The sequence below is a fragment of the Sceloporus undulatus genome, chromosome 9 (genome assembly GCF_019175285.1).
Source record: "Sceloporus undulatus isolate JIND9_A2432 ecotype Alabama chromosome 9, SceUnd_v1.1, whole genome shotgun sequence".
Classification (NCBI taxonomy): Eukaryota; Metazoa; Chordata; class Lepidosauria; order Squamata; family Phrynosomatidae; genus Sceloporus; species Sceloporus undulatus.
The window spans coordinates 36,290,360-36,304,275 of NC_056530.1; the positions used below are offsets into that span (position 1 = coordinate 36,290,360).

Below are 13,916 nucleotides of genomic sequence, written 5' to 3' on the forward strand. Positions count from 1 at the left end.
TACTTCACTTTCCCGAGGCGTTTGTCCTTACCAGGCTCCCGTAGGCCATGACCAGGACCACGTTCACTCCCGAGAGCCAGTTGCTGGAAGAGCCGGAGGAGGAAGGGGACGGAGGCGAGGGCGCCCCAGACGTCGCCATCCCCGGCCTCGGCCGCCCAAAGGGCCCCGCACAACATGGCCGCCGCCGGAGCCGCCTTCCGCCCCCGTCACGTGACAAACAGGCCTCCCAGTCACGTGACAACGCCCATCGCCATTCCCGGCCTGTTCTTGGAAAAGAGGGGCGTGGCTTCGTGACCTGTTGCGAGGCGGGGTCACGTGAGGAGACCCTAGGGCTCGGTTTCGATAAGGCCGTATAGACACTTCCGGTTCCCAATAGACGCCTGCGGGGGAAGAGGCCTAAGTGCAAAGGCTTCGAATTAAAAAGAAAGAGAGAGGGAAAGGGAAGCGCTGTGGATGTGTTCAGCATTCCCGAAGTGGCTTCGAGCTCTCTATGGCCGCCAGGGTTGGATCCTCCCAGCAGTCTCTCATGGTCACTCGCAAGGGAACCGGAAGTGGGAGCTCTTCACGCCTTTGTATGAAGAGCTATGCCTCTTATCAGTGCCCTTCCTAAGCACTCCCTCATACATAGTCCTATACAGTATATATATATATATAGATAGATAGATAGATAATGTATGTGTATACACACACACATATTTATGTATTTTTATGTTCTGTTAAACATGTTCCTATGCAAAATAACATCTCATATATATATATATATATATAACCATATACACACACACACACACATTTATATAATCTTATATTCTATTAAACATATTCCCATGCAGAATAATATTAGAAATATACTGTCATATATCTATGTACTATTGTGTGTTATAATAAACACATTTCAATGTGGAATGCTATGATATCTACATCTATATCTATACAGTTTTATATATACAGCATTTTAATTATATATATATATACATTATATTATAAATATATGTATATATTTTATTTATATACATTATATTTTATATACATTACTATTGAATATTATAAATATTATATTATATATATATATTTATAAATGTTATATGTATGTTATATTTTATATACATATTTTATATTTTATGTAATATATTATATATATATATACATTATATATTATATTTTATAAATTATAGATTATATGATATGTTTTTATATATTTTTTTATATAAATATATATATATATATATATATCCATTATATTTTGTATCCTATCTATCTATCTATCTATCTCCGCCCCTCCCACTGGGAATACTGAGGAGGGTCACGTGATCCCGTTTAGGGGGTGAAGTCGAAGTTAGACGAGGCGGGGAGGGAGTGCGCATGCGTGGGCGGGGTTAGGCAAGGGGCGTGCTCTCGGGCCTCCGTCACGTGACGCGAGCGCCCCCGAAGCCACCATGGCGTCTCCCTTTGGGCTCCGCCCCTCCCCGAGTCACGTGGTGCCGAGGGGGCGGTCGCGGCCGCGCTGGGTTTTAGTTGTCAGTGTGTGGCGGCGGCGGAGGAGACTCAGGTAAAAGTTGGCGCCGCGGAGCCCGGAAATTGGCGCGCGGGCCCTTTAAGCGCCGGCCCCGCCCCCTCCGCCTCCATTTCACTCTCGGATCATAATAATAATAACCATAGCCTTTGAAATATATATATATGTATATATATATATATCCATAGTATATCCGTATATGTGTATATTGTGTTCAGATTAGGAGGATCGTGGGCGAGGGAGGAAGGAAGGAAGGAAATCAGGCGGAGAGGAAGAGGAAGAGGAAGGAAGGGGGCGTGAAAAGGAGGCGAAGTTCCGGTCGGGAGCTCCGCTGCGGCCTAGTCGGCCAGAACGAAGCCGGGGCCTTGCGTAGCGCGCTTAGCCGGGCGGGAGAGGGGTGGAGCCGGGCTCCGAACCGGACCGTCCCCCCTTTTTCCCTCGCTCTTTTCGCATCCGCTTCCCTTTCCTTTCGGCTCCTTCTCGGGGCTCCTTTCGAGGTGAGCCGCTCCCTTCCTTCTTGATTGACTTTAGGCCTCTTTTTCACATGCGTTGATCCTCCTCCCTCCGAGGCCCCAGATAGCCCTCTGTTTGCACCGAGGAGAACAACAACCCCACCCTTCGCGGGCCTTGGAGGCCCCTCTTTGGAGGATCCAAGTTCCCCCTCCATTGTTTAGGACCCCCTTCCTTCCTTCCCTTGCCTTCTTCCTCTTCGGGGAGAGGAGAGACCCCTTCCCCTTCCTCTTCTCCCCCCCAAAGGCCCTCTAAACACCCCCCAAACTAGGCCCCGAAGAGGAAGGGAGCAGCGCCTTGGCTCAGGATTGTATTATTATTATCATCATCATCCTCACTATTATGTTATGTTCCTATTATCCTGCCTTCCTCCCAACATCAGGACTCCAGGCGGAGCAGTTTCCCCACAGCCTTGCTCCTTTTCCGCTCCGAACGGAGCCCCTTTGAGGCCTTGGCCTTTGGCTTCCTCCACGCTTTAAACTGGGAAGTTATGGGGCGCTGGATCCATCCTGGAAAAGGAAGGACTCTCCAAGAACAACTCTTGCCCTGGTTCTCAAAGATAGGTCTGGAAAGGGATCTTGCAGCACCTTTGAGACTCGCAGAAAGAGCTTGGGAGCCTGAGCTTTTGCAAACCTGAGCCTAATTCCCCAGATCCATGGATTGAAGACCAACCTAAAAGTCGATAGCATGAGCTTTCCTAGACTTGAGCCTCTTTCCTCAGATCCATGGATTGCAGACTATGGTCCCAAACAGACTGCAGAAAGAATCCAGTTTGAGACCGCTTTAACTGCCCTGAGTCAATGCTAGGGCATTCTGGGAATGGCAGTTTTGTGATCATAGAGTTGGAAGGGAGCCCAAGGTCCATCCAGTCCAACCCCATTCTGCCATGCAGGAACTCTCAGTTCCTCCGTCAGAGAGCTCTGGATAAACTACACTTCCCAGGATTCCCTAGCATTGAGTCAGGGCAGTTTAAAGAGGGCTTTTTCTGCAATGTGCTTTGGACCTAACTTAAAAGCTGATAGCATGAGCTTTTCTGGACTTGAGCCTGTTTCTTCAGATCCATGGGTTGCAGACTATGGTCCAAAACAGACTGTGGAAATAATCCAGTTTGAGACCGCTTTAACTGCCCTGGCTCAATGCTTTGGACCTAACTTAAAAGTCGATAGCATGAGCTTTTCTGGACTTGAGCCTGTTTCCTCAGATGCATGGATTCGAAGCAAATGGAAAGGAAGAATCTGAGAGCATGAGCTTTCCTAGAGTTGAGCCTCTTTCCTCAGATCCATGGATTGGAGACTAAGGTCCAAAACGCACTGCAGTAACAACCCAGTTTGAGACTGCTTTGACTGCCCTGGCTCAGTGCTAGCAAACTCTGGGTACTAGTTTTCTGAGACATTCAGCCTTCTTTGTCGGAGAGCTCTGGTACTACAATAAACTACACTTCCCAGGATTCCACAGCATTGACCCAAGGCAGTTAAAGTGACCTCAAACTGGGTTATATCCACAGTGTGTTGCTGGCTTCTGCTTGCTAGGGAGTCAGGGCTCTTGTTCATAGCAGGACGAGGGGACAGTTCTTAAACATGTACAAGTTGGGTCTCCCTTATCGAAATGCTTGAGACCAGAGGTATTTCCAATTTTGGGATATCTGCATATACAGAGTGAGATACCTTGGAGTTGGGACTTAAGACCAAGTGCGAAGTTTATGTATGTTTCGTATACAACTTATACACACTGTAGTTTTTAAAGTAATTTAAACCAAGTTTGTGTGCATCGAACCATCAGAAAGCAAAGGAGTCATTGCTTCAGCCACCCATGACAAATGTTTTGGAGTATTCTGGACTTCTGGATCAGGGAAACCCAAACTGTATAGCAATGGAGCACCGGATTGGACTTCGGGGCATCCTTACAAATGATTCCCAAGTTGTAGCCCTTTTATTGGGCTGCAGCAAAAAGGACAGAGCTTTATAATACTTCATAAGAGAAATGAAGTTGTTGGTGGACAGTGTCTGGTGGAAACTTGAACTGTGACAAAATCAGTTGGTCTTTAAGATCCAGCAACACTCCTGGCTGATTTTTATTTTGGCAAGAGAACTCAAAGGTATAGCCGTGTTAATCTGTAGAATCAGTATGTAGAGAGGTCTTGTAGCGCCTTTGCAACCGTGACTTGCAGCCAGACATCTAAACAAACATGCTTAACATTAAATTCTTTTGTTAAAATGCTTTTCCCATGGACACTGCACACGGCTGGATAGGTGGCCGAGGCTGGTTAGTTTGTTTTTGTCCTTGCATTGAATATGGGGGCGAGGTTGAAGTCTCAGACAGTGTTGTAACTGAACAAGTTTTTGAAACAGGTCCCCCTGAACGAACAGCTCACTCCAGCTGCTACTAGACAACCCCAAAAGGTAGGCTGGTTGAAAAGTGGCAATGTGGCCAGTCTTACGTAGCCTTCGTGCACACCTCTGTCATTCAAACCTGATCCTCTACACCGCATTGGCATGGTAAGAAAATGGAATTGCCAGGGAGAATAGAATCTTAGAGTTGGAATAGACCCCAAGAAGGGCCATCCAGTCCAACCCCATTCTGCCATGCAGGAACTCTCAGTCAATGCATCCCTGACCGATGGCCATCCAGCCTCTGTTTAAAGACCTCCAAAGAAGGAGGCTCCACAGACGGCGTCATGTTTACAGAGGGATAAGGATGTTAAGGAAGGCCAAAGATGAATTTGGTTAGATTTTTGTGGGTTTTTTGTGCTATGCGGCCATGTTCTAAAAGAGTTTATTCCTGATGTTTCGGCAGCATCTTTGGCTGGCAGAGATGCTGGTGAAACATCAGGGATAAACTCTTCTAGAACATGGCCACCTAGCCAGAAAACCCCATTAAAAACTATGGATTCCAGCCACGAAAGCCTTGGATGTCACAATTAATTTGGATGTTTCCTTGTCATAAAACTAGCTACCAGAATTCGTCTACAGATACAATGAAGTTTGTGTGATTGTAGAACCTCCTCTTGCCGTCTTCTTAAGTCTTAGAGTTGACACTGAATGTCTTAGTTGATCTACGGAAGGTTTCTCATAATAATCTCTTGCATGATGTAATGAATAATTTCTTAATTGTTGGACAGTTTCTCTTTATCTCTCTTACTTCCTTCTCATTACCTCCTCCTTGGTACATAGATTGCTTCAGGTCACCGATTTGATTTTGTGAAGTCGAAAGCTTTCATGGCTGGCATTCCTAGTTTTTTGTGGGTTTTTTGGGATATGTAGCCATGTTCTAGAAGAGGTTGTTTCTGAGGTTTCACCAGCATCTGTGAAACCTCAGAAACATATCCTGAAACACACACACACACCCCACTCTCTTCCATGCCAGCGTTCTCTGAAGATGCCAGCCACAGATGCTAGCGAAACGTCAGAAAGAAACTCTTCCAGAACATGGCCACATCGCCCAAAAAACCCACAACAAACAATTTGATGCAAAGAAATAACTTTCTGTAGTAAGAGTAGCTTTGTCAGGTATAATTCTTTTATTAATTTATTAATTTTCTTCTTTTCAATAAAGGAAATACTGCTTTTCACCCTAAAAGGATGTCAAGGTAGAACTCTGGTTGTAGATCCATTGTGAAGATGGGCAAAATTTGAGTAATGTCCATTTAAAGCAGCCTAGTCCTGATGCGTGTTTACTCTGCAAGAAGTTTGCTGGGTAAACAGGCTTTGGATAAAGATATCATTAGAAAGAGAGGAGCTTCTCATGTGCATCCTCTCTTTCCATAGTTGCAAGGCCTGCTGGGTGAGGCTGGCAGAAGTATACCAGTCTATTTGCATCCCAGTTCTGGGCCAAGGTGGAATATAAATGCATCATCATAATAATGACGAAAGTGTAAATCACAGAGATTTAAAGCTCTTTATGGTTACATGTCTATCCCTCTGAATTTCAGTTTATGGGAAAGATGAACAGGAAGATAGTATTTGTGTCCTGCTTAATGGACTTTTTGTTGGCCCAAGGTGGGAAATAGCATTTTGGGTCAAGTCGGCCTTTGGCTTGATCCAGCTCTTCATATTTTCTTATTTTTCAGTATCTCTTCTAGCAAAGAAGAATCTTTCTTACTATTTTGTTCCTAGCAATTTGTAACTTTGTAAGATGTTTTTGGGGAATGGCATCTCGTTGTTTGATATGGAATTAGACTACTTCAGAGAAGAGACTATCGCACTGCAGAAATAACCCAGTTTGAGACCACTTTAACTGCCCTGGCTCAGTGCTAGGGCATTCTGGGAGCTGTAGTTTTGTGAGACGTTGAGCCTCCTTGGTCAAAGAGCTCTGGTGCCACAATAAACTACAGTCCCCAGGATTCCCTAGCACTCAGCCAGGGCCAATGGAGGGGTCTCAAACTGGATTATTTCTGCAGTGTGTTTTGGTCCAATATTGTTTTGGAGTTGCTTGTTCATTGTCCAAACAATGGAAGCTTTTTCTCTAGTTAGGTTTAATGTAGTGGTTAAGAGCGTGTGCTGTGAGCCAGAAGTCCTCAGTTCAGATCTCAACATATAGCAATCATAAATATTTTAGGATTATGATTTATTATTGTTATTATATTTGTTTATATCCTGCTTTCCCTCCCAAAACTGGGATACAAAGCGGCTTAGAAAATTTCAAAAACAATTGTTAAAAACATTAAAAAGTGGGCATAAAAACAGCCATGCTTCATGAAGTTTGTATGGACTGTTACAGACTGCCAAAATAAAGCTGCTTTGGGTCTCTTTGGAGGTATGCTATTTAAATGATGCATGGGTCCTACAAGTCCGGAGGTCGCGCCAAAGCCACACTCCATTCCTAAGCACTGGAGGGCAGCTTTGGTGCAGCTTCCGGATTCTTAGGATGCATGCATCATTTAAACAGCATACCTCCAAAGAGACCCCAAGTAGCTTTATTTTGGCAGTCTGTAACAGGCTATGCCTCCATTTTCTTATTGGGTCTTTGGACTTTGAATTTCCTTGGGGCTTCCTCTCTTACTATCCGTCTGGAAACTGAACACTCTTCATTGAAGCTTTGTGATTGTTTAGAACTGGGGCTCCGATGTCCCCCGGTTCCTAAATCTCTTGTTTTAATTTTAGTCCTTGGCGCTGCCAATGAGAGCATACGTTGCAGAGTAGCTTCCCTATTGCCAGATTTCAGGTGGATTGGATTGGAAATGGAATAGTCACATGAAAGCCGAGGATACCCATGCATTTTGGTATTGTTGAGTCAAATAAACAGGAAGTTCTCGCTGTTCACGAGGTGGAAGTCACTGACGTTGGGATACAAGATATGCAACCCTCACTCTGGCCTTCTGTGTTGTTTTGTGGGCTGTCGGGAAATGGTTGGTTGGCCACTATAGGAAACGAAAGCCGGGTGGTTGGTGAACTTCTTCTATGCTCCAGCAGGGCCCTTAAATCTTGAAAAGATAGCAAGGATCCAGGCAGTGCCATCCCGCCTCCACTGCTTGAGATACACTGTGAGTTGAGATTTAAGTACAGATTGCTTTGTGCTAGTTTTATGAGCACTCCTTGATGTTTACATATTTTAAAAAGTTGAAAACTAATTCTGAAACGTGTGTCTCTGTGTGTAAAAGAAATCGTATACTCACCTCCTCCTTGTCCTCTACTGTTTTCAACAGAGGTTAGAAAAGTTATACTTTTGAACAACAGCTGCCACACTTCTTCCTTGAGAATGTCTGGGGGATTCTGGGACTTGTCGTCCCCCAAAACAATTCCCCCAAGGTCTGGGTTTCGTGTATCTTGGCTTGAGAGGTTTGTTTTCGTCATTGAAGCTGACAGGGTTAATATTGGTGTGTGAGCTTTCTGGCATGATCCTATCTGGTATTCTTTATGGAGAAGTGCTATGCTTCCCATTGAAATGTGGCTGCAGAAGTCACATATGAAATTGCAAGCATGCCTGGACTTAAGTGGTGAGATTCTTTATATCGCTGTCTGTCTGCTATTCAGGCTGCTTTGTCTATCCAGGTTAGTTTTGTCATGGTCAGCTACTCTCCAGGGTCTCAGGAACAGAGTAGTGCTGCCTTGAAAGAGCTTGAGCTGATGACCCAGGTTATGATACCTGGGACCTTCATCATGGACAGCATGCACTCTGTTGCTGAACTTTAGGTCCTCTCCAAATAATGACAGGCATGCAGATAGACACAAACACACATTTCATGTGTAAGGATGCAGGAAAATAAAATGAAGCCAATATCAAACTCCTAAAAATGTCAAGATTGCCTTTTGGGTTAGTGGAAAGGTAGGCTTGCTGTTCCATAGCCAGTTGTTGTATTCCATATGTAGGGACAAGTGCAGGGAAGAAGTGTTCCATATCATTCTGGGGCTCTGACTGAATGTCTTGTACTCAAATATCCATGGTCTCTGGTGGTGATTCTCGACCTTTTATCTTCCAGAGTTTTTGGACCTCATTGCCCAGAATCCCTGAGCATTGCCATGCTGTTTGGAGCTTCTAGGAATTGAAGTCCAAAACGTTTGGAGGGGCAAATCTGAGAACCACTATCTAGTTGAGGGTTTGGGGAGTCACAGGCCTCCTTCCATCATGGCCTTCGAAAGCGTTGTAGACTTGTGGTTCTCCATGTCAGAGCCAGGGTTCCCTGAGAAGCAGTGGGTAGTTGCTGGAGAAAATGCATCCAACTCCCAAGCATACATTTCCTGTCTAATGGCCACATAGGACCTTCTTTTCAGTTTATAGGATGGGAGGGAGAGATGATGACGAATAACGTCTCTTCTCCCACCCTTGTGCATCCAATATGAGTAGAAACTCTGCTAGCAACAGGCCCTACTCGCTATGCTTGCAGACTGGAAAGTCTTCCATGTTGGGCTGTTTGCTCTGAGAGGCTGGTAAGAACCCCCTGCTGTAGATAATCAAAAGAGCAGATTGGATTCCTGGAAACAAAGGAGGGTTGCATCTCCTGGAATCACTTTAGGGTGAGCAGCTTGCATGCAGAGTCATTCCTTAGTGGAATGAACCAAAAAGGAAGTCCAGTCTCATCCTTAGGAAAAGGGAGTAAAAAGCTCTCCACTACAACTTCGGTGCTAGTTGTGCAATTTGCTGCCGAACACCCAAGGAGGGCTTGAGGTTTGCTTTCAGTTTCTGTGTTTGATCTTGTTTGCGTTCACACTCATATGTAGTGGCACACTGAAATTAAGGATGTGGGCTTTATGAAGTATATACTATGTGCTTTTTAACATTTTGTGAGCCATGGGTGCTTATTTAGATGTATTGTGCAAGGGGTGGGATGCACTCAAGGGTTTGTGGTCCCTTCCTTAGTTAAGGCAGCACAGACATACCAGCTTAGGCCAGAAGCAAATGGTTTCTCCAAGAATTCAAAGCATGGAATCCAGATTGCCTTTTGGAGTTGTGTAATATCCTGCTGCACCCAGAGCTCAGAAAAGTTACTTTTTTAGGTCACAACTCCCAGAACCATCAAGCCAGTCTGACTAGAAGCTAAATATGGGAGTGGAAGAGAGTTACAGTCCAAGAAATAAGTTGCCTAAACTCTGGGCTTATTCTTGAGAGACAATGTAATGAAGGTGCTAGAATTTGAGCTGAAGACCAAGTTAGCTCCCAGACCAAACACTGATTCAAACATAGGAAACTCATGAGATGAGTGATGCCCAGCCCACAGACAGTTGCAGAACAAAATAGAGAAAATCAAGAAAATAATGACCGGGTTGCAGAGTATCAGTACCGCTTTTAAGATGCCCGGTTTTTCAAAGCTCTGTTTTGATGATGAGTTGTGGCTTACCTGTAACTTTCCATTGGTAATGGAAACTTTCCCTGGGGATCTTAGCTTATCAAAAGCCTTTTCACCAGAAGTTGGATGGTTTAGAACAATTCTGGGAGAATAGGTGTGAGGCCAATGGATGTGAGGAGCAAATGGTGGATTCGGGAGGCAGAAGGTAAAATCTATAGGATATTGATGGACTGATCACAGTTAAAGCAACAGGAGAGGAGAGAAAGGGGAGAGAGAATGTGTGATCCGGTAGTGTGCGGATAGTGAGTTGTGTTAGGGCAGGCATGTGGTGGTATTTCCTTGTGAATCAGTGTGTATAAACATCCTTTGTTGATTCAGCGCAACTAAAGGCAACCACTGCAGTGGCTGGGACGCCCCTGTGTGGATCTTTCTCTTAAAAGTTGTCTCTGTCTCTCCTACCCCTTTTCTCTTTCCAGAGTTCTACCTTGTAAATACTGTTATTTGTATATACTGTAAATGATGACCTCGGTGGGCACGAACCGAGCCCGGGGAAGCTGGGAGCAGACGCAGACGCAGAACCAGGCACAGCACAAGCAGCGGCCACAGGTGAGCAGAGAGCATCCATGGAAACCACTTGGCTTGAAGGCAGGTGGGGTGCAGTAGGCCAGAGTCCGGCCTCCTTGCTGTTGTCTTTTCTGTTGTGATTTAAGACCAGCTCCTGCCCTAACGTCTTACTGAAAGACAAAGGAGGCCTTTTTTCCTCTCCACGCCCTGGCTGTTTGCTGTCAGCTTGTTGCTTAACTTGCTGTAAATTGGAGAGGTGAGGCAGAGTTCTGATTTCAGTGGGCCAGTAGAAAACTCTGGTTTGAACTACAGCTGCTACAATCCTCTGAGCAGCATGGCCAAAGCACCTAGGTACTTGTAGTTCAGAAAGAAAGAAGTCCAGGCTGTGCCAAAACATCATGCAAAAGTAAAGTGAGGTCTCTCTTTGAGCAGCTGCATATATTTATATCCGCATGGTGTAGTATTTTGAGTGTCGGACCTGGGCTTTGGGAGACCAGAGTTTGAATTCTCGCTCAGCTATAGAAGCCCACTGAATGTCCTGGGGCTTAAAGAGGAAAGCAGGGACAAACCATCTCTAAATAGGCGTGAGGCCAATGGATGTGAGGAGCAATCTTGCCAAGAAAATCCTAGGATCATGTCGCCATACTGAAGATGACTTGGAATCACATAACATCACAGCTATATCTTTAGCACAGCTTTTCCCAATGTGGTATCTTCTATGACTCCAACTCCTATCAGGCCCACCATCATTTCTTGGAGCACCCGGTTGACCAAGAGTATTTTAGTATTTACCATGCTTTTCAAAAAAATGTAGACAGGACTGATGGTCATGCGCTTTGTTTCCTGGTCGCAAGTATTTAAACTTTCTAGTCACTCAGAGAAGATCAGCGATCTTGAAAAACTTTCCAGCCAAGAGATGCCCTTCCTAGTGATTCAAGATTAAAACCAGCAACTTTTGGGGGGTGGGGTTGTCCCTCTTCAGCACAGTGAAGAAAAATTGTGGACTGAACTGGTGAGCAAAAGTTTGCCTCTTCCTAATTCATACTGTGTTCTGCATCATTCGCAACTGATGCTTTCCTTTAACTCACAGTCAAAACCTCCCTTAGTTCCAGCATTCCCTTTGGTTTTGCTTATACTAGGCTAGCACTCCATTTATGAGATTAACCCATCAACCTCCCAGTCTGCTCCGGAGCTTCCTTTTTAAATAATGTGTGATTCTATCTGTCCCCCATCTCCCTGGTTTTTGTCCTCGCAGGCTACTGCAGAGCAAATTCGGCTTGCACAGATGATATCGGACCACAATGATGCTGACTTTGAGGAGAAGGTGAAACAAGTGAGTCCTTTGAATGCTGAAGGATCTGAGGAGAGAGGAGGCCTGTGACATGCACCCCTATGAGCGACTTCCTTTATGTTGTAAAAAGCTTGGATTTCCAAAGATGGTGGGGGAGAAGTGTGGGTTTTCAGATGGGGTAGCTGCAGTGCAGGGTTTGAGATATTGTTGCACTACAGCTCCCTTCAGGGGGAATCAAAGCAGCATCTGGCTTTGTTCCTGCAGGCAGACACAAAATGTGCTGAGATCTTCAGAAGCCCCCAGCAGACCTGAGCAGAAGATGTAATCATTTTGTGGCTGGGTACAAGAACATAGCTGGGTGTTTCTCTGATCTCCAACAGGTCTAGGCATGGAATGGTTAGGAGCGGGTGGGGGGCTGCACTGGGTCTCTGGTAGGTCTGGGGGGATCAGTGAATGGTTCCACATATGGAACAACTACTATTTTGGAACCATTCAGGAATGCTTTCAGTGTCTGTTGCCCATCTCTCTACCTGATGCGATGGTAGAACAAAAAAGACAAATACACTTGTCCCTCCATGTTTGCTGGGGTTAGGGACACAGGACCCCTGTGAATGTGGAAAAACCACAAATAACAAGACACAAAGTTCTTACCTGAGATAACACCTTTCTAGTAATCTTTAGGTTCTCCAGTGCAACTCTGTGGTCAACATCTGCCAGACATTGCACTGAACAAGCTACAAATGCATAGTGGAGTGTTTTCTCTAGGAAACTCTAGGTCCATCAGTGCAACTTTTGGTTAAAGTTGACCATAAGAGTTGTGCTGGAGGACCCAGATATTCCTAGAAATAATGTTAATAAAATCTGTGGATAATCAAAGCCACAAAAGTCAAAGCCGCAAATGTGGAGGGACGAGTGTATTGTTGTGTTCGGGAACACCTACGAAAATAAATCCTCCCTTGATTTGCAAATTTGGCTGGTTTCCTTGACTTGCACAAGCTGCCTTTTTATGCTTTCAGGTGAAAGTCATTGCAGTTCCAAATATCCTAACATAGTCACCACTCAGAAATGGCTCTGACTGAATCCCTGTTGCTAGAACAACGCTAGTGAGCTTTTATCAGGCCCAAGGGAAGACCAGTCTTATGGCTTGTCTTACAGTTAAGCTTTGGTGTCTCCAGGTGAGCCAGAACTCTGGTGGTTGCCTGTGAAACCATGTGGCTCTTGTGTATGGTGGCTGCATGTTTGTGAGTGGTACTTGCCCTAACTGAGTCTCAGGTGACCCAGCTCCTTTTGCTCCTCTCCTCCACAGCTGATTGACATCACGGGCAAGAACCAGGATGAGTGTGTGATCGCCCTCCATGACTGCAACGGGGATGTCAACAGAGCCATCAACGTGCTGTTAGAAGGGAACCCAGACACGGTAAACCTGGATTGTAAAAACCTTTACTAAATGAAGGGAGAGGTTTGTGTTGAGCAGGCTGGAGTTGGAGTATACTTGTTTTAGTTTCTGGGGCAGTTTGAGGATTAGCTCATTCAATGGAGCTTGGAAAACTTCGCTTTTTGGACTACCGATCCCAAAATTCCTCATGCCCGAAGTGACTCTTTTAGCTGACTTGAGTCACATTTGTGGACAACTGTGGATATTTATTAAGTGAACAGTTGTGCAACAAAGTAGTTTCTCCAAGCTCTGGATTCAAATTGTGCTCTTGTCATCGACATATTGGTAGCCAAGGAAGTGTGAGAGGATAGTTGGCATGAAAATACTCATTCTGGGCTCTGGAAGTAACAGAGAGACCCCAGTAAATAAAGCCTGAGGTCAAACAGCCACCAGATGTCTGTGAGAAGCCCACAGGAGACATCACAGCCACAGTCACTTTCTGGTATGGGTTCGCAGCAACTGGTATCTTGAACCTAGAAGTTGCCTGTTACAATCTTGGGTGCCAGCAGTGGATTTTTCTTCCAAGAATTTGCCTATCCCTCTTCTGAACCCTTTTATAATCTTAACAGTTCAATATTAAGATCACCTGGCCTTCCCTCCCAAAAAAGAATTTGACCCCTACATTGTTCAGCTATTGTAGCATAATGGATTAACATCTCTTACTCAAAACTAATCTAGGAGCTCAGGATCACCTTTAAGGTTGTATGTTCTTATTCATGGAGATTCAGGTCATTAGTGGCTACTAGTTTGGATGGCCATAAATCACCCCCAGTAACAGAGACAGTATGCTTCTATATATCATTCAGTGGGACAGAGGGTTGAGTTGCTCTCATAAGTTAGAAACGACTCGAAGGCACAAGCCAACAACATTTCCTGTACATAT

At 44.9% G+C, this 13,916-nt stretch overlaps 1 protein-coding gene across 17 annotated transcripts in view; it reads left to right on the plus strand.

The window, feature by feature from the left end:
• Positions 1 to 1,475: 1,475 nt before the first annotated feature.
• UBAP2L (ubiquitin associated protein 2 like) overlaps positions 1,476 to 13,916 on the plus strand; it is a 51,026-nt gene continuing 38,585 nt past the window's right edge. For 16 of the 17 annotated variants that reach the window (XM_042439446.1, XM_042439452.1, XM_042439444.1 and 13 more), the window contains exons 1-4: positions 1,476 to 1,549; positions 10,220 to 10,349; positions 11,563 to 11,640; positions 12,905 to 13,015. In XM_042439446.1, coding sequence (XP_042295380.1) covers positions 10,260 to 10,349; positions 11,563 to 11,640; positions 12,905 to 13,015 — 279 coding nt within the window. In that variant the 5' untranslated portion in view covers positions 1,476 to 1,549; positions 10,220 to 10,259. Of the gene's footprint in view, positions 1,550 to 1,801; positions 2,011 to 10,219; positions 10,350 to 11,562; positions 11,641 to 12,904; positions 13,016 to 13,916 lie in introns of those variants that run through there. The other variant, XM_042439445.1, reaches the window with a different exon arrangement.